We start from the raw sequence: 24,337 nt of genomic DNA on the forward strand, positions 1-24,337 counted from the left end.
GTGTCCATGGCATGGCACATGCATGTCTATGGGGTGACTTTCTTTTTTAATAGATTCCGCGGAAGCAAAGCGGTAATCTACCTTTGTCCGATGTGATTTTGGGTCGTGTCTCGACTGTGAAAAACGTTTCTTCAGAGATTAAACATGAATGGATACAATGTGGTGAACGTTTGGTACAAAGGTTCTGTAGTCTGATAATCATCGTTTGCAAACCTTCGATCTCGGCGCCGTCTGGTTACATAATAGTCCGTGTGAAATAATAATTTCGGTTGTCCTTACACCGGCAACGTGCCGGCAGTCCAATTATGAACATGTGACAAAGGAAGGGGTACGGTCCAAATATAGCTCAGTGTCCCGATTCGCGTCTATCCGATCACTCGTGACGACGCATTGCATTTTCATTATAAAGGGCGATTGTTTCAACGCTCTTGTTTTCTGTGCCCTCGTGCTTTTGTCTTCGTGCACACTTGCTTTTCTTATCTTTTTCGGTGATGCACTCTTCATATTCCCCACTTTTCACCTTGGGTCTTCTAGCGGAGCGACGGGCGGGTCTCTCGTCTGCACACAGCACCGGCCTTCCGGTTGTCCCTTCAAGTTCAACGGGCACATCCTACAAGTCGCATCCTGCTGCTGCTGATGATCATGCTTCGGCATTTTATTTCACCCTTCAAATGGGACAAAGGGATACCGTTGAACTTCGGTCATTCCTCTCCCTCGACCTGGCAGACTCCAATCGTTCGATTGCAGGTCACAGGCGCAAGCCATCAGTCATGTCAAAGTCTACTAGTTGGACCTATACATCCGATGTAACTTCAGCTCATGACTTGTCGTAAGTTTAGCCTTTGTTCTTATTTTCTCATCGTACTGACTTTTCCCATCTAAAGACGAATCCAAAGACCCGCCTTTACCCGTCTTCCACCATTACCTTCCGCAAGTACGCTCCACCGATCGTCCCGTGAATCTTTGAGGCAAATTCCTTCTCCTAAACCCGCTCCGGTATCATCTACCTTACCCGAGCCCCCAACTTCCTTTGATCGCCCCCCGAGCTCCTCTCCACGAAAGCCACTTTCGTCTACGACTAACGCATCTTTTTTGACTCCCCTGCTATCACCCACTAGCCCGTCAGGCAAGGGATCATCCCTGCGTTCCTCGTCCATCACATCACATCAAAGGCGAAAGAGTCGCATGGACGCTCTGGCATGTCTTGAAGGCCGCTCTCGTGCTGCTAACCGCATCCCGAGATCGAATCTCAGAAAAAATTTCATGAGCATGAGCGACGATGAGGAAGAGGAAGCCAAGGCACTTTCGTCACTGGGAAACACTCCCTTCATTCAAGTCGAGGATTTTGGCTCGTTTGCAGATATCGAAGATGAAGGAGATGCGATCGTCCCACCTTCCAAACATCTTTCCCAAAAACAAGCCACTTTGCCTCGTTCAGTCTCAGTATCGAAGCCCCCGAAGCGCCAGAGAAGAAGCACTGTCGATACATGGTTTCCTCTCAAAAGCTTCATTGATCTGAAAGACGATGATCTATCGTGGAATTGGCGGAGCTTCATCGAGATTGGCGGAGTCTCATGAGGCAGCTCTTCCATATGGTGAATCCCACCTCAGGCTGCGCGTATCCTAGAACATTCTTATTCTGATATCATATCTTGCGGTGCAAGCATACAGGATGTGTCGTCTTTGTGCGTATATCTACACGACCACTTATTATCTATGAATACCCACAGCCTTTTAGTATACCGCCGTCGAACAATTTCTTCTTTCATGTTCATTATTCAACACTTGTACTCTACTCATTACATGCACTCAGTTAGCGATTGACCATACACACATGACACGTTGACTTTCTGATACCATCGTTTGTGCTGTCTACGACTCTCAATTGAGGAGTAATGTATCTTGGTTTTAGATCTGTTACTGGATGTACAGGGCCCATCAGTTGATGGATTTACCTCCATTGTGCTCGGACTACATCTCAATGCCAAGCAATCGAGAGAAGACGTGACACCGACGTCTACTACATAGTACAGTAACAAATGTGAGCATAGCAACGTACGACATCTTACGGTACGTTGTTTAGTCCAATCGTTCCACCACGCAATGCGACAGTACCTGTGTCTGAGACTCCGCAGCGCTGATTCACGTCAGACATGGACATCGCGAAAAGAAATAGACCCAGTCTGCGGAACGGAAAACCGGTTTCATCCACACTTTTGGACCATTCTTACGGAAAATAACCATCTAATCTACATCAATTCCGAACTCTTTTCTTTCTCCAGAGGGTTCCGCACGTCACGGGTCCCACTAGTACTAGTACTATACTGGCGTGCTCTGCCTGGATACGCTCGCTACGAGGTGCGCCCACGAACGTTACATCGATGGCATCGACGGAACAGTTTGAATCCGATGCGGTGCAGCAGGTACTACTAGTCCAACTTGCAAGGTTATTTCGACTCGCAATCAAGCCTAATAAAGCAGGTCGTGCCTTGATGGGCTCGTGTTTTTGAACACCAGGGTTGCATAAGAGCAGAGTTTAATTTGCATCAAAATGACTGTGGGCCATGCCGTATCGATGAGACAACCTTGAACTTGGCGATCTAGGTACGCCCGGACCTCTTCAACGTTAACGACTGCCTGTCCAACGTAATGATCATGATCCGGACGGTTCTCAGCAATTATTGGCGACTGTGGACACGAATGTCCCGGGCGCTTTAATCACTCTCAAGGCAGTGTGCGGAAGCGAAAGCATGTCGTTGGTCCCACCAGGAGACGGATGTGGTATATTTTTCATACTGTCAGCGACGGCGTATTACTATCAGCGGTCGTATAAGTTACATACATATGTGTTGTGGGATTCGGAAGGAGGCTGTGATTGTGAGGTATCAAGCAAAAGTTTAAAACATGTCCATATGGGTCCGAAATTGTGATTGGAAAAGCTGGACATACCCCTACAAGTCAGATTCTGAGTTGCAATATATCGTCCGACTGTACCAAATCGAGCGCAAGGGTCGACTCGTTCACCTTCCGAGTAATCTAGCCAGCAGCGTGACTGGTGACGGCGGCGGCGGCGGAGAAACGGGGGTTTCTAAACGTTGAGGGCTGGATGAATGCCGGACCTGGTATGACACCGGGTATGTCCCGTATGTCGAGTACCGGTTAGATGGTGGAGCCACACGGTGCGGCATTGGCATGCGGGGAGGCAGTGGAGGAGCCGAATGGTTGGCAGGCCGGTTAGGCTGCGGCGGAGATGATTTGTGTAGATGCATCTGGTGCGGATGTATGTGAGGTCGCTGTGATGTCGACGCCTGATGTGAAGAGAAATGAGAAGCGAGTGCAGGCGCGCTAGATTTTGATCTAAGCTTTGCCTTCGCCGCTGCGTGCTCTGTCTCACGCTTCTTTCTTTCGTTTCGTTCCTTGTCGCTTGACTCTTTTACTTTCTTTTCTTTGTCCTTGTGGGAATCTTTGTTCTTCCCATCCTTTGTTCGCTCTTTTGCTGCGCCCGTCCGTCCTTCTCCAGGGCGTATGGGAACAGTTCTCCTCGGCTGTAATTCGGGCATATCGATTTTACCTAGATGGACTACGATGTTGCTCGGCGGAGTATAATTCTTGCCCTTTGCTTTGTCTTTGTTGTCGTCCAGATTAATTGTTGTCGGACCCCTGCGTGGTATCTGAGCTGTATCATACAGAACATATTGATGAAGTTGTTCATGGCCTACACGGCTTGAGGAAACGATGTGGCCATAAGCCTAGAAACTTACCCGCTTTGTGGCGGAAGCGTTTTGTCTCTTCGACTACTTGCAACACTTTGGGAACCTGGGATGCGCCTGAAGAGCGTATGGAGATAAAAAGCATCGCTTCGTCCTGAAATCGGACTCGTTATTCTGTCTTTGTCTTCGCGAGCACCGCTAACGCACCTGCAGCATCCGTGCACAATATCGCGCGTAATCCTTGACGGAACACTCGTCAACGACGAACACTTCATTAACTTCGCCTCTGCCGGTGGATGCCTGGATTTCGGCAACCCTTTCGACACCTGTTTTTGGGGCGGGTTTTGGTGGTGGGACTGGTGGAGAAGGTGTAGATCCGCCTGACACCTTTCGCGCAGTCTTCTCTGTAAAGCATTTTAGAGCTGAAGTAGTTGTAGCAAGAGCGGTAGGTGGTGGCGTTGCGTTGTTGTCGTTGGGTGACTGGTGATACTGATCACTAGCATCTTGAAAGGTAAGCAGTGCCGTCAGGATGACGATTTCTAGCCCTTTTCGATCATCTATATCAAACCTGTTTGCACTCATCAGTCACGCACGCCGCGAAAACTCTCATGTTTGATCTTTAGCTCACCTATTGAGATTGTAATCTAGAATTTGGACGGATGATGTCTTTATTCTGCCCGGAGGCTCCTTGGTGATCGCAACCATAACAGGTGGGTCGGGTTTTCTGATCATGAAACACTCCTCTCGTTTCCACTCAAATTCGTGTCTGTCATAACGTGACTGAGTTTGCATGACAGCTGCTCTATTCAGGGACTCACTCCTCCCATTTGAAGGACCATCGGAAAGACAGGGTGCCGGTATATTTCAGCTCGATGACCTTGGAGGGATTGTATAATTCTATCGTTTTATGTTTACTCGTCGCGCTGGGAGAAGTAGCAGAGGCGAGCAAGGATTCTGAAATGGGGTCTGCCACAGGCTCAGCTCGATCAGTCCCGATCGGCGACGTACGCACCATACACCTCGATTTTATAGACTTGCCCGGGTATGCGTCGCTTGCGGTAGTGTACGTTCCCCGAAGGATCGGTGAGGTCGGTCACGAGTCCACTCGAGTCAGAGGTATTTGGTGTGAGAAGGAGAGTGAAGAGATTTTGGTCCAGACTCATGGTAGATCAAGCTCTGCCCAAGAGTGCTCGAAGTAAGTCGCGGTCAATCACGGTCAGATGGATAGTAGTCGGCCTGGCCAAGCGTCGTTTATGGATAAGTGTGTTGAGTGTTAGGTGTGAAGTTTCGAAGATTCAAATTGCCCAGTTACTAGTATGGTTCATTGGCACGAGTCGGTGCCACGGTATTGCCGCGGCGCAGCTCGTAGGTACACGGGGCAGAGTACTGCGGATGAGTGCACTGTCTAACACGATCTATCAGAAGGCTTCATATCCTGATCCAGTAATCCAGTGTTCTGCTGTATGAAGCCGAAATATTGAAGTGCGGCTCCGAGTCTGATCTGCGCTGCAATGCTGATGTTATATAATCTGCCAATCGTTGCTGTCACGGCATCTAGTAGTTTGTTTTCTACATGTACATATACTCAACAAGCCTGTCTCTTCAGCACCCTCCCTCACATAGTCTAGGTTTGCAAGGAACATCCAGAGTTGACCTTTGAGTCACGCTGCAAAGCCTAAAGTTGAAATTCAAAATTACCCTGCGAGCTACACGCTACAGACTGAAAACATGGGGGCGACCGTCGATGTTGAAGTTTCCGCAGATGCTACAAGACATTCAAGTACGAGAATAATCACGAGTCAATCAAAAATCATGCAGGGACCATTAATACCATGGTATGTGATATTCCGAAACACCCGCAATTACAATCCTTTTGAAGGCAGGCCTTGCGTAGCATCTGTGGTGATGGCTCATCAAGCATCGAGGTTAGCGACTATGTTGCACTGGTACTTGTGTGGTGCAAGATTCCAATGATAATGAACTTGTGAGGGAATTGGCGAACGAGAGAACCGTATCCAGTGCGACCGGGAGTGGGAGTGGGAGAGGCTCAAAATAGAGATGAATCATGAGAAGAGCACCGGAGGCAAAGCGCTCCTCCGTGACAGAATTAATGACAAGTTAGAGACGCCAGGAGGAAGAACTTCGGCGGCATGCAGTGCGCAAGCAGGTCCTGGAAGTCTGCGGGATGAAGGGATGATATTGCAGTAAGCTATATGCATGCGGTCATAAAGGACAAATAGTCAGATTCGAGCGCTGGGAAGCACCGATTGCTCGATAGGATGTGATTGGATATATTCTGGATTTGAAGACAAGAGTGGAGCGCATGTATGTGCTGAGGCGCTGGGAAGGCATACTGTCAGCGGGTATAATAGGGTGCACTCTTGCTGTAACAGTGATGGAGGCGTGGAGGCGAACAGCCTCAAGTGTCCCGGGCGTCTATTGAAACGAAATAGGGCAAATGCAGTGATGCATATTTTAAACCGCAAAACACACACCTCTGAAGAAAGACGTCTATTATCCCTCTGAAGTTCACTTCGACCGTGCTCAACACCATAACCTCCAGTAAAATGTCGGGGCTCCTTCCGATCACCATCACCACGCGCCTGCGAGAGCTCAAAGGTCATGAAGCCTGGACCTGGGCGACCGTAACGGCAGTTGCAGTTTTCCCTGATAAACGACGAATAGTTGCAGGCTCGGACGATAGGGCGCTTCATCTGTGGGCCTTGAAGACAGGTGTTGTGTTGAAGAAGATGGAGGGGCATAAACATGGCGTGCGGGGATTGGCAGTATCACGAGATGGTCAAGACTCAATTGATTGCAAGCGGTGACAAAGGCGGAGTGGTCATCATCTGGCACGGAGAAACTGGCGAATTACTCACCAAAATAGCACGCTCCCATTGGATCTACTCGCTGGATTTTTCTCCCGATGGAACAGTGCTGACCATTGGAGGTTCATATGACGGAATGACAACATTGTGGAACACCAAATCCCGGCAGCAGCGAGGAAATCGAATCGAGTGTGATGGGCGTGTCAATTGCATACAGTATTCACCGTCTGGAGAACTTATTGCCATCGCAACACCATACGACATCGAAATATATGATCCATGCACGAGGGAATGCGTCGCAAAGTTTAAGGGTCACACAACATCCAACTGCTCACTCGTGTGGACGCCTGATGGTACACGCCTTATCACAGGTGGCGGTAGTTCTGATCCTACGATACGCGAATGGGATACAACAACCTGGAGGCAAGTCGGGGATCCCTGGACGGGCCACTCTGGCCATATCCATACCATTGCCATTCATCCTGCTGGCACATTCGTCGTCTCCTCCGCATCTCATGATCCATATATCCGTCTCTGGCGGCTCTCAGACCGACAAACCGTTGCTATATTCAAGCACTCATCCTTCACTGAGTTCTCGGAACGTGTTACTTTCTCGGTGGACGGCAAGCACATCTTCAGCGGAGGTGACTATAACATGATCTCGGAGTGGGTAGTACCTCAGGGTATCCATCCAAAGGTATATTTCTGTCCTTGACTCATATACCACAATTCGAGCATGTCACTTTATGCAGATCCTCGCTATTACAACTGCCCGTATTGCATGCATAAATGGAGACTTATCTACCGCCGAGGTTCTTCTCACTCGAGATATCAACGTCGATCCCAATAATTATACTTCCTACGCCCATCGCTCATTCGTTATGGCGCGAAAACACGACCGGGACCACGCCCTTCAAGATGCAATCAAGGTGGGTTATACGCACTGATCATGCGGAAGGCTGACTCGATAGTAACATAGTCCATCAGCATTCGGCCCTCATTGATAGGCTATATCTCCAAGGGCATCGCCCTATGCGGAACAGGGCTCATCTGGGGTGCGAGGGCAGCATTTGATATCGCATCCATGTACACGGACCAAGTCTCAGAAACCATTCATTTCCTGCTCTTGATCAAGGTATGTTACAGTTACCTCGCATGATATGTGCTTCATTCTGTGTTTCAGGCTATTGCCCTTTTCGGTGCAGATCAACATGACGAGGCAAACCTGCTCCTCATGGAACTCGCTGCTGGTTGTTTGAATGCCGATACTCGCGCATGTCATGTCGTGCAAGTAAGTATCATGCAGCCACACTGATCATCAACAATAATATTTGCAACTCGTACATTAGGCATATCTACGTGTTCAACTCGGACTCAAAGCCTTGGATGGTGCACGTCACGACGAAGCCGCTAGCCATTTCACTGCCGCTCTCAACTCCAGTGCTCTCTCATCGGAATCGGACATTCATGAAATTTACGAGGATTTGGTGGTGGTGCGTTAAGATGATACCTACACAATACTTTTCATACCTGAGTCTTGTTCAGCTCTTTGGGTGGGACCTGCAGTCCTTGTGGCAAAAGGCAAGCCAGAAACGGTGTGATGCATTGCTTCGGGCAGGTAAACCTCAAGATGCCGTCAAATCATACCGATATATGATGGAAAATATCGGCGAAACAATGAAGGCCAGCTGCCTTGAATGGTCTAATGGCAAGTCTGGAGTTCCTCATGTCGCGCAGGTTACAATCCTCACCCTCATTTTTACTCAGCTTTCACGGAAAAATGCAGCGCGCTCTTTCTTACCAGCGGAGATGCTGCCCTCGCTGCAAGCCATCTTGATAGGGCTATCGACTTATACTCGGCCGCGATCGACCTCACTTCTTCATCCCATGCTATCTTTGTAAATCGTACTAAGGCAAAGTTGGGGAAAGGGCTGTGGTCGGAAGCATTTCTCGATGCGCAGAAGGTACAATGACATGTATTGTTTCTTCACATGTGCTCATTGCGGTGATACACAGGTCATCCAACTCAACCCTTCGTCTCATATTGGATACAAGTTGAAGCATGCAGCGCTTCATGGCGCAAAATGCTATGATGAAGCTATTGTGGCCTTCCGAATGATGCTCTCAAAACTGGAAAATGCTCCAGACACTGAGACACGAAGTAAGTCCCAATACCCCATACACCAACACATTTTGACTATTTCTGCAGAGTTGCGCCAGCAGTATCTCAGTCCATCCGAAGTAGACTGTGTTATTCAAAAAATCATTGATACTCTACTTGACAATGCTCCGCTGCGTGTACTCGACACCACCACGGGACTCCTATGCGATCGCGAGGCGCAGATCCTCACCTTCAAATCGAGCATAGAGTATATGGAGCTCTTGTCATCAACAATCACGCATCGGGATATCCAAATAAAGCACGTTGAAGAAGTGGTGATGACATACTTCCAATATGTCATGCTATCGCACAGGTGGGAAGGGAAGGAGCCGCTACTACAGGATATCCAGGACAAGGTTGTCTATAAGTTGGATCCTGTTGGCGGCATCAAAAAATGGCAGTCCTTCTGCGAAACTGCTCGTGATTTAGGATACCGCTGGGCATGGAGCGATACATGCTGCATTGACAAGAATATCGATGTTGAGCTCCAAGCATCGGTCAAGTCCATGTTCGTTTGGTATCACCACTCCGCACTCACGGTCGTATACCTCTCAGATGTTCCGCCTTTGTCGAAGTCTGGTGCACTGGCAAAGAGCGCTTGGAACACACGCGGATGGACTGTTCAAGAATTCCTCGCTCCCAAAGTCATCCTCTTCTATCAGAAAGACTGGACTCTTTATCTTGACCCTCGCGCCCGCAATCACAAGGATTCCGTTGCGATCATGCAGGAATTGGAGCATGCAACGGGAATAGATCGACAAGCCGTCGTGGCCTTCCATCCCGGGATGAGGGATGCCCGAGAAAAACTTCAGTGGGCATCGACACGTATTACCACGTTGCAAGAAGACATTGCATACTCGTTATTCGGCATCTTTGGCATCCGCCTACATGTTGATTATACCGAGAAGAAGCAGAACGCACTCGGGCGGCTCCTGCAGGAAATAATAGCTCAGTCTGGCGATATTACTGCCCTGGACTGGGTCGGAAAGTCATCAGAGTTCAATAGCTGTCTACCAGCCGACATCACTTCATACAAAACGCCACCATGCAAACTATCATCTCTATCCGAAGATGAGATTCAGTCATCGGTAATCTCGCTGCAAGGTGTTGTGGCCCTACAGTCGGCTTCAGAATTATATCAAACGCTTGACTACCTCAGCGCTCCCCGCTTCGCACACCGCCGGTTGCATCTGCCTTGCATCGTATTCCCCGTCACAGAAGCCAGGCGGAGGCCGGGTTATGACCAGGACACTTATACATATGAACTCAAGTCAGACGGGCTTCGCAACCTACAAATCACCACAGAAGACAAGTTCACCCCGTTCTCGCCAGCAAGGCCGCCGCCCGTCTGGCAGACGATCCTGCTCGTTCGTCCATGGAGTCGCCATCTTCTCGGGCTGCATGACCCTACATCTGATACGCAGAGCGTGGACACTTGGTCCGTGTCCGAATCTTCGTTGCACGATTCACTCCCTGCACAGACTAGGCCGGAATATTTGGATTCTCACTCGGGAGCATTGCGATTGATTGTTCGCCTTGGACAACCTTTTAGTGCATTTCTGCTAGCGCGGCAGCGCGACGGAGAATTCAAGAGGATCGCATCCAATCATGATATCATTGCACAGGTTAAAGACATGGCTTCGATTAGCTACTTGATGGACATCAGGACACTAGAGGTACTGTAGCTGTATGCATAGATTTCAAAAATCTTACATCTGTTCCGGGAGAGCGTTTATCATGATTCATCACACCACCTCCCAAGAGATTGATAGCCCGAGGATAGCCCGAGTGAACTAGTTTTCTAAAACCACCCGCAATTATGGTTGATGAGATCAAGCATAGTACGGGTGATTGGTATGGATTCATACTCTAAACGTTGAATATGTTGTGAAACGACCAGTGATGACAACGTTTGTGCATCACACACTGTGAGGTCAATCAATACATGGCCAATTGAGCAGCTTGAAGGGTTATTTTGACTTACATAATATGCCAACCATCGCTTGTTTTTTTACATGTACTACATATACTACTCGTACTCCCCCCCTCAAATGTATTATGTTTCAGGTTTTCGAAGAATATCCAGAGTTGACCCTCGCCGGACGGCGGCTCGGAGGAGCTCGCAGGTTGATGCCGACTTCTCCCATTGATCCCTCACTGTGGTATTATTCGTCACTTTATCTGCAAGCTGTGAGTAACAGTTGACACAGGGCTATTGCAAGAAGACTAGTATGAAGGTATAATACCGAATGACGCAAAGACCGCCTCGCTGTTTGCAATACAAGTCAAGACGTCTCGGAGGGTCAGGTGAAGGTTCCCGTCATCTGATTCGATCCAACAATTAAGGAATGGTTACTGGAAAGAATTATAATGGAGCTGTAAAAAATCTGGTGCGAATTCATTTATTCCTCGTACAAATGACTACTTATGTAGAACTGGTGGTAATAACTGGCAGATCCTATGAATCTACGGTGTGTGGTGGCATTCTGATTCAGGCCTGGTAGGACTAGTTCAACCGTCAGGATACTAGTATACGTAGGCGGCTTTGGATGTCCCAGATTGGTAGACCATTAAGAGACGACAGAGAGAGTTTACGGGAAGGTTATGCAGTCCAGCAAACGACACATGCATGGGAGCGCTAGCGGTTATGCATTACCCACGTTTCATAAGCAGATGCACAGTCGATCGCAACTGTGTTGGCAGTGTGCAATCCCAGCAACTAGCCACTAGGCTGCTACTCAGTGCTACTACCTGATGCGCCATATTTCGCTGTAGGCCCCTCCTGGTTTGCCAGCACATGTAAGATCACTGACTCGGGAGTCGGAGTGGCATCAGGGTGCCGGAAAAATGGCGTCGTATGATATTCAACATCACTTCTAGTATCTATGAGACACTTTCATTTATTCTGCCATTTCAATGCCATGCTGGCAGGGCAGAGTTCTTCCAATTATGCCAGGTCTGCTGGCAAAAATGCTTCCAAACTGTTCTGCCCGCAACACTACAATTAAACTAACCTTGTTGGTTGAACGAGATGACTACAACAATCATCAATGTCTCATCGTCGAACAGTTCTCTTGGATTCTTTGTCTACTGAGCTCTCTCAGCAGCTCAGGGATCGCATAGATAAAATCCTACTGGAGATCATACAGCCGAACTTTGCGTCTCAGTTTGCGCAAGGCGCTCCCGAATTAGCGGGGTTCCGCGAGGCCATCGCGCCGAGCGACTCGAAGGATGATGTTAACTTCCTACGCAGCTTCCGAGAATTCATTCCCATCACAAACTACGAACCTTATAGGCCGTTTATAGCAAAGTTTTTGGCGACTCCTTGCATGGAGGCTGATGTCAAGAACATGTTCGCCCCAGGACTGCCCTACTTCTTAGCCATGACCAGCATGGCATCTAGGAACGCACCAAAGTTGTTCCCAAAGTATCGGCCTCCCCCGCACCTTTTACAGCAATCCTCATATCAGGGGTTTTTCCCGTCAGATGGTACCACCTTAGCACCATTCTCTTTGAGACATTGGCAAGTCTTAAAAATAGATTGCGAGGATGGTCAGAGCTCCAAGGATGTAGCTGTCTGCTCTACGAGCATCGGTATTTTGCGAATGGGAATGAACTGGAACGTCGAGCATGATAAGGATAGACTCGATCTGTGGGGTAAGCCCGTGGCAGCAATCTCCTCGTACAAGCTGATATCTACGCAACCTTTAGTTCCGGGAAGAACAGATCCATATGCAATATCTTTGGTTAAAAACTATCGCACTTTATTTATTCTGAATGCGCTATTTGCACTGGCGGACCGTCGAGTGACAACCATCCGGTTCTTATTTGCCAATGTGTTCGTCATTTTTTTGCAGTACGTGGAAGATGAATGGACTTTACTTGTCGAATGCATCGAGAAGGGTATCATCCCGGATGTTGAAGACCTAGGTGATCTGAGAGCACCTTTAGAGGTCATATTTTCATTGACCATTACATTGCATCGAGCTCACAAGTTTTCTCAGAGACATCTTACTCCCGACCCTGTTCGCGCTGCTGAACTTCGGGAAATAGGGCCTCCTGTCATCCAGGGCTGGGCAGCCTGCGTGTGGCCTGACTTGAAACAATTCGTTGGGATCACTGGAGGTCAGGCTGCTGTTTCTGTTCCAAAGGCACGTCAAGTGTGGAAGGTTTACCACTCAACTGATAGCCAGTGACACAAGATTGCTCACCTCCTCGGACCTTCCGTTACCATCAAGTCCCATGGATATGGTAGTGCAGAATGCGGTCTCGCCAGGGTATACGCTGAAGGCAACCCTAATACTGACTTCAAGGTGACATTTAGAGATGGGGTCGTTGAGTTTCTGGGCGTGCGTTCCGACGAGCCTTCAGACCGTGTATTGTCCGCTGTAGGAGTTATTGACTACATCTTATCTTTGTCTTCTCATCCCCCCCTTAGTGGGAACTCGTAACTGGTGGGCACTACGAGCCCGTCGTGACGACCCGCAATGGCTTGTGGAGATACCGCGTTTCTGATGTTATCACCGTTAAAGGCTTTGCTCCAGATGACGGCCTACCGATTATCAATTACCTTCATAGGCGAGAGTGAGTTGTGATGTCATCAGGTTTAGGCTTAGCTGAAGTGTCTGGCGGGGAAGTGACTCGCTTGGAGTGGCATTTGGAGCATCGTGTACAGAGTCGCAGTTGACGGACGCGATCGTCTCTGCCGCTCAACAATCGATCGGCCAGATTGTATCTTTCACCATTGTGCTGGACGATCGAGATAAGCCTGTCACTTATGGGTACTTGGTAGAGCTTGCAGGAGAACTAAGTTCGTGCTTGCTTCAAAATCCGAATCATTCACGCGGCTGCATACTGATTGACATTCACAGGACATGATTCGAGAATGGCGATAAATCAACTGTTTGAAAATCTTATCTCAGCAAGCGATGATTATCGCCTCGTTGTTTGGCAAGGCAAGTCAAGAAGGCCTACCATCCGTATCGTGAACAAAGGCACCTTTGCAGAATATCATAGGCAGAAATGCGAGCAGACGAACATTACAGTTAGTCAAGTGAAGGTCCCCGTCGTCGTATTCAACCCAGCAATGAAGGAATGGCTCCTGGAGCGAGTTATAACTGAGTTGTAATATTTCTCAATCTTTCAGAAGTGGAATTGACTAGTTATTCGTTCCATCTGACGCATGTGAATCATTGCTCCTCTAGTATCAATTAGCTAACTGAGTGTTATCATTCATATCGTCGTGTCCCATGTCAACACCTCAGTATTGTTTTCTAACAACTACTGAGCACAAGTACTAGTAATAGGTGTGTATGTAGCCCAAGCTTGTACCGTTCCCTTCTCCGCGTTGTCCCACGTTAACAAGTTGTTTACCTCCGAATCTCGCGCTCATCTGCTTGCGAAGAGTTAACACTCTAGGCATAGCCGAACCTCTCTAGTTCCACCCAAGCCCAAACCCGAGCACCATCGGACAAAGCTGGAACAAAGCTCAACAAATTTCTATATAAGTAATACAAGATCTGCCACGTTCTGAACAACGTTGTTCGGAAAAATTTGAACTTGGAACTTGCCGGGTGACCGCCTCACAACCCACAAGCCTTGAATTTTCAGATCAATGCGAGCTTCGTAGTTTTGTTCGTTTAATGCTTAGGTGTCCCGCGATCGATACTTACTTATTGTACTATCGTATCAAGTGGCTCAAGCGCCGTTTCAAATCGTAATCTCTTGGCAAAACACAACACCAACCATTTTAATTGTCATCTTATGATACGAAAGCCCGACGACTGAGGAACAAAGCGTTAGCGAATTCCTTGGAAGTGGAGCCCACGCATCTGCTATGCAATTGTGACATCTAGTACGTGAAGTTTACAAATACCTTATATTTCGGTTGCTTGGTTAGTAGTACTAAGTCACCAACAAGGTGGTATATGTAGTACATATAGCGCGAATGTTATATGTCATGCGTCTACCAAGTTCGTCTCTCATCCACACCAATTCCAATCCTCTACCGATATGACCATAGTCTCAAATGATCCCACTTGGTGGCCGACCATCGATGCATATCGTTTTTCCAGCTATTTTACAGGTTCGTGGACTACAGTCAGATGTTGAAGCTGATGTCTCAATAACTTCGACGGCGGTTTCGTAGCTGCCGCTTTCGTTGGAGTGACATATGATTGGGGTGAGCATGAGAGCGTTACAGGACTGCTGATATCTTACAAGTATTTTCAGCACTTACATTTGGACAAGAGGTATGTCAATACTATAATCGGAGCAGCTATCTCGCTAAGAATGGTTTTATAGGTCGAACTGATCTGGGTAAGTAGGATCTCATGTCAGAAGAACAACCACGAAGATACACTTAATCTTCATTACAGAGTCAACGCTGGTCCCTGATGACAGTTCTGTATCTCAGCGTCTGTGGCTTGCCTGTCACGGTTGTCATGTTGTGCTGACTTGAAAGTATCCTAGGTGCGCTACCTTGGGATCTTATATGCTGCGTAAGTTCGGAAGGTTAAACGATCAGTGTTGTGCTAATCGGCTGTCTCTCATAATCAGCCTGTACATGTTGAGCATGTCTCTTTAGTACATTCAATGTCTCTACTTCTTCTGACCAATGGCATACAGTCAATCTTCAGACCATCTCGCTGACAGATACAGTGAGTATTCTGTACAGATGCCTGCTATTTTCGTCCAATTAACCGTGTTGCCCTGTAGGGGTGAGTGTGGCATTTACTAACTTCTTGGTTCACTATAATGACCACCATGCTATACGGCTACAGATGTGAGTCTGTTTGGAGTGTGTGCCACCCGAAGCCGATCACTCACTAGATTCGTCAGGCTGGACTATGTACGTTGTATGGATTTGGATAAATGTTGTGGTATTTGCAATGTTGTGGGGTGAGCTTAACACTTGCGGCTCAGTGATATTGACGTAACTGAAATATGCTGCAAGTCATCATCATCACTCGATTACATGCCATGTATCAAGGATCCAGAAAGATCCTGATATTTCTCGTTGTCACCTTCCTGGCTTCCAACATTTTCGACGGGGTGGACGCCATCATGATAACGATACATGGCTCAGGAGGTACGTTTAATTGTGGATAAAAACAAACGTGCATGGGGCTCAATGATGAATACCAGAGGAACTCATTCTCTCGGGCACCTATCAGTGCTCGTTTGGCTATGCGGAAGATATCCTACTTCTGAATTCTGTTGCTTGGATACTCTCCATTGTGTGGGAGGTCCTCGCACTGTGTCTCGCAGTCTGGATTGCGGTAAAACACTTCCATGAACTGCGACAACATTCGGCAGGAGGGATTATCAGGGACTGTTTTGTGGTATTGATGAAGACTCACATGGTTTACTTTGCGAGGTAAGCTCGTATTGTCATTATTATTCCTTTTTTTCCACTGAAGGGCCGGACGTGTAGCTTTGTTGTTGTTTCTTGCTTCGAGCTCATTATTGAATTCTCTCCAACGGTAGGTCAACCCTTCACTTACCTCTGCATGCTAACGCAGTTAATCGTTTCTGTAGGCATATTCCCTGGAAGCTCAGCTTTATTATGGGTTTCTTCAGGTTTTCTCAGTCGTGCAGATGTTTGTGCTGGGACCCCGCCTGATCCTCAGTGTTCGAGAATATCTCGTGGCCAATTCCGATACAGAAACTGGCATGGTCTCAATTGCTTTCCAGGAGCGTGTGCATATATCAACTAGCAGTAGTGTGTAATACTCAGTGAAGTTAACAGCTGTCTGTTGCTCTACAAAGAGTTGGGGAATTCACTTTTATGTATTCCTACTTCATTTATGGTATTAATCTGAGTTCCGAAGTAGATTGCAAGTTCTGGGCCAAGTTTTCGTCATGTATTTAGTGAAGTGACTTACTATCATATGTGGTGATAATTTTCTAAACCAATGATCTGAATATGCTTCAGTTCCTCAGTAGTCCGTCCTGGATTTATCTTCTCGCCTCATTCAATGTCCCCGCCTTTCCTCGAAGCACGGAAGCTCGTGCATGCGTAGCTTGATGATGCAATGCATAATTGATCAGTTTTTACAATACATACTACCAAAATTACAATGATTTAACAACCCCTTGAAGGTCAAATTGAACGTGTCTCTGCTAAAAGCTGTCCCAGACTCGTATGAACGGTATAAGAACAATATGAACCAACTACAACGCAGTAGACAGCATAAAAATTGTATGTTTCCGAGTCGTTCAACAACATGACTGGTTGTGTGCACCGTGAATGCATTGCCAGCCTGGCGTGGATATAGCTTCTCTGTTTAGAAAGAGAAGTCAAGAAATTCCCTTTAAAAAGCAAAGCAAGTACCTCTCATGAGAGGGATACCGGAGACTCAGCACCGGAACCAGCATAAACACAGTCCATCTTCACGTCCGGCAGCGGGTGATCGCTCGTCCCTTTTCAAAAGTGTCAATGCAGCATCACCGTGAGTATAATACAAATGCTCTACCAGCATGATAATACGGAATTCCATCCTCCTTGTGTCCCCACCACATCACAGGCGACCACTCATCCACGAGGTTGGCGAGCGTCTGGACATGACCATATGCAGCCGGCTGGGGACCTGTTGAAACGAAGCCGAGACTCTGAGGCTAGCACAGAGCGCAATGAGATGCCGTGCACGAAGCCCATGGACTCGGTACATAATGTGACGATTAAGTTAAGTATCAGGGAAAATATCTTCAATTGCAGCCACGATAGGTTCATGTTAGACTCCTTCAAATCCATCATGTTGAGCGGGGTTACTCCCGCGATTCCGTGATTGGCTAAAGTGACGATGCCTGCAATGATGCATAAGCAGCTGAAGATACTTGAACATGCCACTCCGACAAGGGCATATCTGCGACTCGTCAGACTGCGGTCGTAGAAATCGGTTCTAATATCAGCAGTGGACTTCGCATCAGATATTGGCGAGTCAAACGCTTGGTGAGCCGGGAGTGCGTTATATGCAAGAAGGTTGGATGGATACCAATTTTCTTCTGTCGGTTTGGAAGAAGCTGCCATCGTAATGGGAGGCAGAGATAGCAGGGTCAGGGCATGATAGACACGCAGAATAAATATATTTCGCTTATGATCATAGCCTCTGGAAGAGCAGTTGTGCGCCACAGGCGTGATGTGATGTGTTATGTAGGGTTTGTGCCTGATCAAATTTTACATAATGTATTGTTTGTGTGTGTGGGCGTCTAGTGCAACGTGCGTACTATTACCACATGACAGAATATACTCCCGATTCCTTCAAACTCCTACTAGGAAAGCTCGTCAAGACTCCCGAGCATTTCACTCCGGAAGACCTCAAACTTGCGCTTCATCACCTTTTTACCCCAGATGCTACCCTTCCCGCACAAATAGGTGCATTCCTCGCTGCCCTTCACATAGAAAGAGTGGAAAGACGCCCAGAATGCCTCGCTGCGGCTGCTGAAGTCCTAAGGGCGCGGGCATTACAAGCAGTTATCGAAGACGGAGACACGGATTTCGTTGTCGATATCGTTGGAACCGGAGGTGATGGTCACAACACGTTCAACGTTAGTACCACAGCAGCCGTCGTTGCCGCAGGCGCAGGCGCTCGAGTGATCAAGGTAAGATTGCTTTACACCTGCTGCAGTAATTTATCTGATGAGTCAAACAACAAGCATGGAAGCAGGGCTTCCACGTCCTCATCTGGATCAGCAGATCTTTTGCAATCCCTTGACTGTTCATTTACCGCCCCTTCACCAGGCACTCCCTTTCCTATATCTAAGGTGCCATTCACCTTCATCCTCGGGCCTCATTACCATCCTGCACTCGCTATGATTGCACCATACCGCAAGTCCTTACCCTTCAGAACGCTCTTTAATGTCCTTGGACCCCTCATAAATCCTGCACGTCCACGAGGAATGGTTTTGGGCGTGGCTGAGCGTGAACTCGGTCCCACATTCGCTCAGTCCCTCTGTGACAATGGCGTCGAGCGTGCCCTCGTGGTATGCGGAGCCGAAGGACTTGATGAGATTAGCTGTGCCGGCGACACGTACGCGTGGCAATTGGAAGATGGCAAAATTACGGAAATCAGATTGCATCCAGACCTTTTCGGACTAGGTGTCCATCCACTCTCATCCGTTGCTGGCGGAACACCGACAGAGAATGCAGGGACATTTAAAGCACTGCTTAACTCGGGTAATGATATACCGGTGTCGCTGATACCCGTTTTGCACTTTGTATTGCTGAACGCATCGGCGCTTCTGGTTGTTGCAGGTTTAGCTTCCGATTTCAAGGAAGGAGCTGCGCTAGCGATGAATAGCATAACATCTGGACGTGCATGGGATGCCCTTGTAGCCTTTCGAAATGCGGGTAGGGAGGCACTGAAGGAGACAGGCGGATCTCAAAATGGCAGAGCTTGATGCGATTATCGATGTACTTTATCCGACCGGTTTGCATACCTCAATCTTTTCAGTCATCTATGCTTATGTACAAGTTATTGCTGTCTTTTTTTGATAAGATTCTTCTAGATGTGACAAACTATTTTGAATTGAGCGGATTACGAATGTAATGAAGAGAAGCTAAAGCATGACTCGGAGGTGTCGCCTTCCATTGAATGAGAAAATTGGAGACAATAGAAATACCGAGTTGCAGAACCGTGTCCGCGCGTCGTCGTTCACATACTCAATGCACGTTTTTATCCAATTCTTTAGTTTGGTCCTCGGTGAGATGGATTTGCGTGCAGACTCGCTTGATTATGTACGTATTTAAATAGTTCAAAAGCTGTGATGATACATGATTGGGCAAATAGAATACGCTTACATTTAAGAATTTAAGAGATACTAATCTTCCATACCAGTTTCTGTTTACTTCCTTGGTACCTTCCCAATAGACCAGCCAACTTCCATCAGAGTCTCAGTTCCAAGTTTACCCGGCGTCCGGGGCGAAGAGTTAGCCACAAGATCGGAATCCCACTCGACCATCCCCGGCTCAAGGATAGCAACGACAGTGCTACCTCCGTATGCGAAGTACCCAAGTTCTTCTCCACGCCGAACCTTGGAGCCCGCCTGATGGAAGTGAGTTTGGCATGCTAGACGATCATGTTCCGTATACGTACAGAAACGGTCCACTGGATGCTTCCAACGAGCAAGGCGCCGACTGCAACAAATGCGATCTTCTTATTCGTCGCGTCATGGTTTAGAAGGAGAACAGATCTCTTGTTGGCAGACAGTACATCAAGATTTTTCTCGTTGACTGCCTGTGGGTTGACTGCAGAAGGTAAATTTCCATTCGTTAAGTGCAGGAGGTGGCGCTCCTTACCTGTGAAATACTGTCCAGGAATATCCCTTGGTTCAGCGATGACAGTGACATCCGCAAGCGAGTGGAAGCGGTGATAGTCTGATGGCGCAAGGCGGAATGATGCGAGAGAGCCGCCTTCCAGCGCCCGGCAGAGCGGATCGGATTTGTCTAGCCCTAGGAGGGCAGGAACTGTGAACTGGTCCCCCTTGATCCAAAAAGTCTGCGCATCGTGTATCGCAGGGTATACGACAAGCCGGCAGTCCGCGGCACTGCAGAATTCGTGATCAGGGTTCTGCACAGGGCGGGCTCCAGGCTTGAGTTTCCTGTAGAAGAAGTCATTGAAGTTCTTGTATGCTGGGCTGTCGGGCGGATATAGCAGCTCGTTTATGTCGATGTTGTAGGTCTGTATGAATGATGGGATGTGACTTCTAGACTCGGGTGAGTCGTATATTTGCCCCTCACGCTTGCTCTGCTCCATCAGAAGTGCCTCGATGCGCTTGCTTCCTTCCAAGAGCTTGACCTGCTCCCTCCCATAAAATAAGATATGCATGCCCAAACGTGCATAGATCGGCATGCTTTCAAAAATTCGTCGATTGGTGCCTCTAATTGCGACGTAGTTGCCAACGTGATACTTGGCTGCGAGAGATTGCAGCTGAGGCACGAATTTGTTCAACCAGACGTGATGGCCAGCCGCAAAGTGATGTAGATGGCCATGGATGCCCTGGGTGACATCGTTGCTATTATCAGCATGTTGAGGATTGGAGCGCTCCACGCTCTCTTTGAAAGCCTCGATAATGTTGCCTTCCAACATCTCCATCCCTTGTATCCCTACTTGGCTAGAACCCTCAACACCACCTGGCTTGTTGAGCTCGGATTCTTTCAGCTCTGTCATTGTTGCGATAGAAGAATATTAAGAGAGGTTGAAACGATGTGATCAAAGTCGGGTCAGAGTTAACGTTGATCGATTAGATACCATTAATAAGATGTACAGTATTGTAACCAAGAGGGGTGCAAATGGCAAATCCCGAATATGGGGTAGACGGTGACGGCAAGCCCGGCTATGGGCACTTCATGCATCCTATCAACGTTCCGTCAACGTTCTGTACACTTATCTGGTCCGAAAATAAATATCAGATTGATCTACAAGCAGACAAAGTGAGATATGCATGGGAAGAGAGCTCAGAGCACCAAGGGCATTTTCGGCCAGAAACAACGATCCGAACCTAAGATGTCAAGATGAGCGGTGCGCATGAGGGCCGAAGGGCCACAGCATCTCGCACTCAAGATCGTGATGGACTCTGGGTATTCGGGAGCAGTGCATCGAGTAAAGATCATGATGCTGGTATTATGAATTGTAGTTTAAATCACTTAATTCCGCAGTGTTTAAGTTGATTGCAAGACGTATGCTGGTGAGGTAGGCGGGGGCGAACGAGTACGGAGAGTTTGCAAGTAGTGGTACGAAGCGAAGATGCCCCGAAAGGAAAAGATTCCGCCACAAGTACGTACATAAATAGTGCTAAGTATGTAGCGAAGTACATTTAGTACCGTTGAGTAAGCTTACTAATATTTTTTTTCGGCATTACACACTACTGCCGATTGATATATGCACGCGCTCTTGGAAAGCGATTGAGGTCATGCCAGTTGCTGCGTCGGAACCAGCTACGAGTTTAGCATGATATTCTCGAATACTAAGGATCAGGCGGGGTCCCACTACAAACATCTGTACAACTGTCAAAATTTGAAGAAATCCAGAATAAATCTGAGCGCCCAGGAAATCGTCCTATAAAAAATAAACCGTGGTAGCATGTACGGGTAAGTGAAAGATCAACATACCATTGACAATGGTGATAAATCAAGAATGAGCTGCAAGCAATAAACAACAAAAAAACTGGCACGTCCGACTGTTCAATGGAAACAAAGGAACCCATATTCACAACATAAACTCACCTCGCAAAGTAAACCATGTGAGTTTTTATCAACACCGTAAGACAGTCCTCAATAATACCTCCTGTCGAATGTTGTCGCAGTTCACGGAAGTGTCTTGCAGCAATCCAAACTGCAAGACATAGTGCGAGGACCTCCCACACAATTGCGAGTATCCAAGCAATGGAAAATAGAAGTCGGCTATCTTCCACATAGTTAATCTGGCACTGGTAAATGCCGGAAAGAATGAGTTTCTCTGGTAATCATTATTGAGCCCCATGCACGTTTCTTCCATCCACAATTAAGCGTACCCCCTGAAGAATGCATCGTTGATGTTATGAATACTACTCCGTAGAAAATGTTGACAGCCAGGGAGGTGACAATGAGAAATATCAGGATCTTTCTGGATCCTTGATAGATGGCATGTAACCGAGTGATGATCATGACTTGCAGCATGTTTCAGTTAAGTCAATATCACTGAGGTGTCGCAGGTGCCAAGCTCACCCCACAGCATTGCATATGCCACAATATGCGTCCAATTCAGTACGATGTACATGATAAAGCCTGACGAATCCAGTGAGTGACCAGCCTCGGGTAGCACATAATCCAAACAGACTCACATCTGTGGCAGTATAGTGTGGCAGTCACTAGTGAATCAAGACATTATTAAAGAACTGCACTCACTCCTACAGGGCGCCACAGTCAATCGGAGGGAAATAGCAAGCATCTGAGCAAAAGACTCACTGTATCTATCAGTGAAATGGTCGGAACACTGTCTGTATACCTCTGGTCAGAAGAAGCGAAGACGCTGAATGTATCAAGGAGACATACATAGCATAGTCAGGCTGATTATGAGAGACAGACGATTAGCACAACACCGATTGTTTAGCCTTCCGAACATACACAGCATATGAGATCCCAAGATAGCGCACCTAGATACTTTCAAGTCAGCACGAATGGCAACCGTGACAAACAAGCTCCATACACCGAGATACAGAACTGTCATTAGGGACCAGCGGTGCTTCTGTGATTGAACGTATTTGTATTGTGTTCTTCTGACATGAGACTCTACTTACCCAGATTAGTTCAACCTATAAAACCATTCTTAGCGAAATGCCTGCTCCAATCATAGTATCACCATACCTCTTGTCCGAATGTAAGTGCTGAAAGATACTTGTAAGATATCAGCAGTCCTTTAACATTCTCATGCTCACCCCAATCATACGTCATTCCAACAAAGGCGGCAACTATGAAACCGTGACCAAAGTTAGATTGAGTCAGCTTCATCTGACTGCTCTCCACGAACCTACGAAATAGTTGTAAAAATGATATGCATTGATGGTCGGCCACCAAGTGGGATCATTCAAGACTATGGCCATATTGGTAGAGAATGGGTGTGTGAGAGGCGAACTTAGTGGAGGTATGACGACGGCATTTGTGCTAGTTATACCACTATCCAGTGCTTAGATCACCGAAACGAGATTGAGGAATGATGACCATTCCTGCTTTGATTGGCCGAAGTAGATATTTTCACATGAAGAATGGTGAACTCGATCCAGGCATCAGTTTGCACTGCCCAAGGCATCCTAGTTGAGACTCCATGATTGATATCTACTGAAGATATGAATTAAGACAACGCTGAGAGAAGACACGGAAAAAGAAGACTCGGGCGCGCTGTTATAACCGCACGAAGCCTGACTTGTTGTACTCCAAGCTGTCCTGGTTGATGTCATAAAACTCGATCTGCAAGTCTCAGCAGCGTCTATATCCCAGGGCTCTTAATTGAATTCTCCCATTGCACGTGTGTCCGACGATCTGCACGGTGCTCCTCGTCATAAAGAGCCGTGAATCACTTATTTGCCACTGATATTGAAGATAAATGGCGCATTATTAGTACACCCGAAGAAGTTCATAGTACGAGGGACTAACCTGCTATGCACTCGATCTCAAACAAAACATCTTTCGGAAGCCGAGCAACTTCAATGGCTGAACGTGCAGGCTTGTGTTCCAAACCGCTAAAGAACTCCTCGTAAATCTTGTTGACGGTGGCAAAGTCCTCCATATTTTTCAGGAATACCTATGCGGCAATGCATCATCCGTCAAATTCGACTCGGAGACAGATGACTGTCTCAGTGACATACCGTAGTCTTGACGACCTTGCCAACTGAGCTAGAGCTGGCTTCAAGAACAGCCTTGAGATTTGTGAGGGCCTGCTTGGTCTGTTCCTCAATACCGCCTTCGACTATCTGCATCGTGGAAGGTACGAGGGGGATGCAACCAGACACAAACACGAATTCGCCAGCTTTGATAGCTTGGGAATAGGGCCCAATGGCTGAGGGGGCGTTGTGCGTCGAAACGGATGTGATCGTAGACATTTGTCGTTGTGTTCTGGCAGCGATTGCAAAAGCGGGGTATTGCGGGAGACGAAGAGCGGTTG

At 47.5% G+C, this 24,337-nt stretch overlaps 8 protein-coding genes across 8 annotated transcripts; 4 read left to right on the top strand and 4 right to left on the bottom strand.

Moving 5' to 3' along the window:
- The first annotated feature begins 430 nt into the window (after positions 1 to 430).
- Positions 431 to 1,841, top strand: F5147DRAFT_131546 (uncharacterized protein). The gene is made up of 2 exons (XM_041428193.1): positions 431 to 829; positions 885 to 1,841. The coding sequence occupies exons 1-2, from the start codon at positions 492 to 494 to the stop codon at positions 1,576 to 1,578; spliced, it is 1,032 nt and encodes a 343-aa protein (XP_041294243.1). The 5' UTR covers positions 431 to 491; the 3' UTR covers positions 1,579 to 1,841.
- Positions 1,842 to 2,557: 716 nt separating this feature from the next.
- Positions 2,558 to 5,244, bottom strand: F5147DRAFT_689505 (uncharacterized protein). Its single transcript, XM_041436970.1, has 6 exons — positions 4,723 to 5,244; positions 4,529 to 4,676; positions 4,339 to 4,476; positions 3,918 to 4,278; positions 3,762 to 3,864; positions 2,558 to 3,715 (listed from the first exon to the last, which is right to left on the bottom strand). Exons 1-6 carry the CDS (start codon positions 4,871 to 4,873, stop codon positions 3,021 to 3,023), a joined length of 1,596 nt encoding a protein of 531 aa, XP_041294244.1. The 5' UTR covers positions 4,874 to 5,244; the 3' UTR covers positions 2,558 to 3,020.
- Positions 5,245 to 9,831: 4,587 nt separating this feature from the next.
- F5147DRAFT_689517 (uncharacterized protein) lies at positions 9,832 to 10,613 on the top strand (the record flags this gene model as incomplete). The annotated part of the gene is given in 4 exon segments (XM_041436971.1): positions 9,832 to 10,393; positions 10,412 to 10,477; positions 10,504 to 10,545; positions 10,594 to 10,613. A coding segment is annotated over 1 exon segment (327 nt), but the record flags the coding sequence as incomplete, so codon positions are not given.
- A 1,369-nt stretch (positions 10,614 to 11,982) lies between these two features.
- F5147DRAFT_689528 (GH3 auxin-responsive promoter-domain-containing protein) lies at positions 11,983 to 13,934 on the top strand. The gene is made up of 7 exons (XM_041436972.1): positions 11,983 to 12,356; positions 12,411 to 12,652; positions 12,704 to 12,850; positions 12,902 to 13,087; positions 13,138 to 13,283; positions 13,337 to 13,509; positions 13,571 to 13,934. The coding sequence occupies exons 1-7, from the start codon at positions 12,029 to 12,031 to the stop codon at positions 13,825 to 13,827; spliced, it is 1,479 nt and encodes a 492-aa protein (XP_041294246.1). The 5' UTR covers positions 11,983 to 12,028; the 3' UTR covers positions 13,828 to 13,934.
- Positions 13,935 to 17,037: 3,103 nt separating this feature from the next.
- Positions 17,038 to 17,730, bottom strand: F5147DRAFT_772439 (uncharacterized protein; the record flags this gene model as incomplete). The annotated part of the gene is made up of 3 exons (XM_041441346.1): positions 17,038 to 17,123; positions 17,177 to 17,318; positions 17,380 to 17,730. The coding sequence occupies 3 exons, from the start codon at positions 17,728 to 17,730 to the stop codon at positions 17,038 to 17,040; spliced, it is 579 nt and encodes a 192-aa protein (XP_041294247.1).
- Positions 17,731 to 17,936: 206 nt separating this feature from the next.
- F5147DRAFT_634213 (glycosyl transferase) lies at positions 17,937 to 19,341 on the top strand (the record flags this gene model as incomplete). The annotated part of the gene is made up of 2 exons (XM_041432858.1): positions 17,937 to 18,302; positions 18,357 to 19,341. The coding sequence occupies 2 exons, from the start codon at positions 17,937 to 17,939 to the stop codon at positions 19,098 to 19,100; spliced, it is 1,110 nt and encodes a 369-aa protein (XP_041294248.1). The 3' UTR covers positions 19,101 to 19,341.
- Positions 19,342 to 19,383: 42 nt separating this feature from the next.
- F5147DRAFT_689537 (phosphatidylserine decarboxylase-domain-containing protein) lies at positions 19,384 to 20,967 on the bottom strand. The gene is made up of 3 exons (XM_041436973.1): positions 19,999 to 20,967; positions 19,796 to 19,947; positions 19,384 to 19,745 (listed from the first exon to the last, which is right to left on the bottom strand). Exons 1-3 carry the CDS (start codon positions 20,867 to 20,869, stop codon positions 19,545 to 19,547), a joined length of 1,224 nt encoding a protein of 407 aa, XP_041294249.1. The 5' UTR covers positions 20,870 to 20,967; the 3' UTR covers positions 19,384 to 19,544.
- Positions 20,968 to 23,749: 2,782 nt separating this feature from the next.
- Positions 23,750 to 24,275, bottom strand: F5147DRAFT_772443 (Endoribonuclease L-PSP/chorismate mutase-like protein; the record flags this gene model as incomplete). Its single annotated transcript, XM_041441347.1, has 3 exons — positions 23,750 to 23,763; positions 23,830 to 23,977; positions 24,042 to 24,275. 3 exons carry the CDS (start codon positions 24,273 to 24,275, stop codon positions 23,750 to 23,752), a joined length of 396 nt encoding a protein of 131 aa, XP_041294250.1.
- Between the last annotated feature and the right edge of the window lie 62 nt (positions 24,276 to 24,337).

Source organism: Suillus discolor, assembly GCF_016758755.1.
Source record: "Suillus discolor strain FC423 chromosome Unknown F5147scaffold_20, whole genome shotgun sequence".
In the NCBI taxonomy this organism is placed as follows: Eukaryota; Fungi; Basidiomycota; class Agaricomycetes; order Boletales; family Suillaceae; genus Suillus; species Suillus discolor.

Bases quoted from the DNA above. Each gene is read 5' to 3' on its own strand.
- F5147DRAFT_689537 (XM_041436973.1), bottom strand. From the start codon at position 20,869: ATGACAGAGCTGAAAGAATCCGAGCTCAACAAGCCAGGTGGTGTTGAG. The intron at 19,948-19,998 runs GTAAGGAGCGCC...TACCTTCTGCAG, and splicing joins TCCTGGACAGTATTTCACAG to TCAACCCACAGGCAGTCAAC. The intron at 19,746-19,795 runs GTACGTATACGG...CACTTCCATCAG, and splicing joins GCATCCAGTGGACCGTTTCT to GCGGGCTCCAAGGTTCGGCG.
- F5147DRAFT_689505 (XM_041436970.1), bottom strand. From the start codon at position 4,873: ATGAGTCTGGACCAAAATCTCTTCACTCTCCTTCTCACACCAAATACC. The intron at 4,477-4,528 runs GTGAGTCCCTGA...ACGTTATGACAG, and splicing joins TGGTCCTTCAAATGGGAGGA to ACACGAATTTGAGTGGAAAC. The intron at 3,716-3,761 runs GTAAGTTTCTAG...CAAGCCGTGTAG, and splicing joins ACGCTTCCGCCACAAAGCGG to GCCATGAACAACTTCATCAA.
- F5147DRAFT_689528 (XM_041436972.1), top strand. From the start codon at position 12,029: ATGGAGGCTGATGTCAAGAACATGTTCGCCCCAGGACTGCCCTACTTC. The intron at 12,357-12,410 runs GTAAGCCCGTGG...CGCAACCTTTAG, and splicing joins GGATAGACTCGATCTGTGGG to TTCCGGGAAGAACAGATCCA. The intron at 12,851-12,901 runs GCACGTCAAGTG...CAGTGACACAAG, and splicing joins CTGCTGTTTCTGTTCCAAAG to ATTGCTCACCTCCTCGGACC.
- F5147DRAFT_131546 (XM_041428193.1), top strand. From the start codon at position 492: ATGCACTCTTCATATTCCCCACTTTTCACCTTGGGTCTTCTAGCGGAG. The intron at 830-884 runs GTAAGTTTAGCC...TCCCATCTAAAG, and splicing joins ACTTCAGCTCATGACTTGTC to ACGAATCCAAAGACCCGCCT.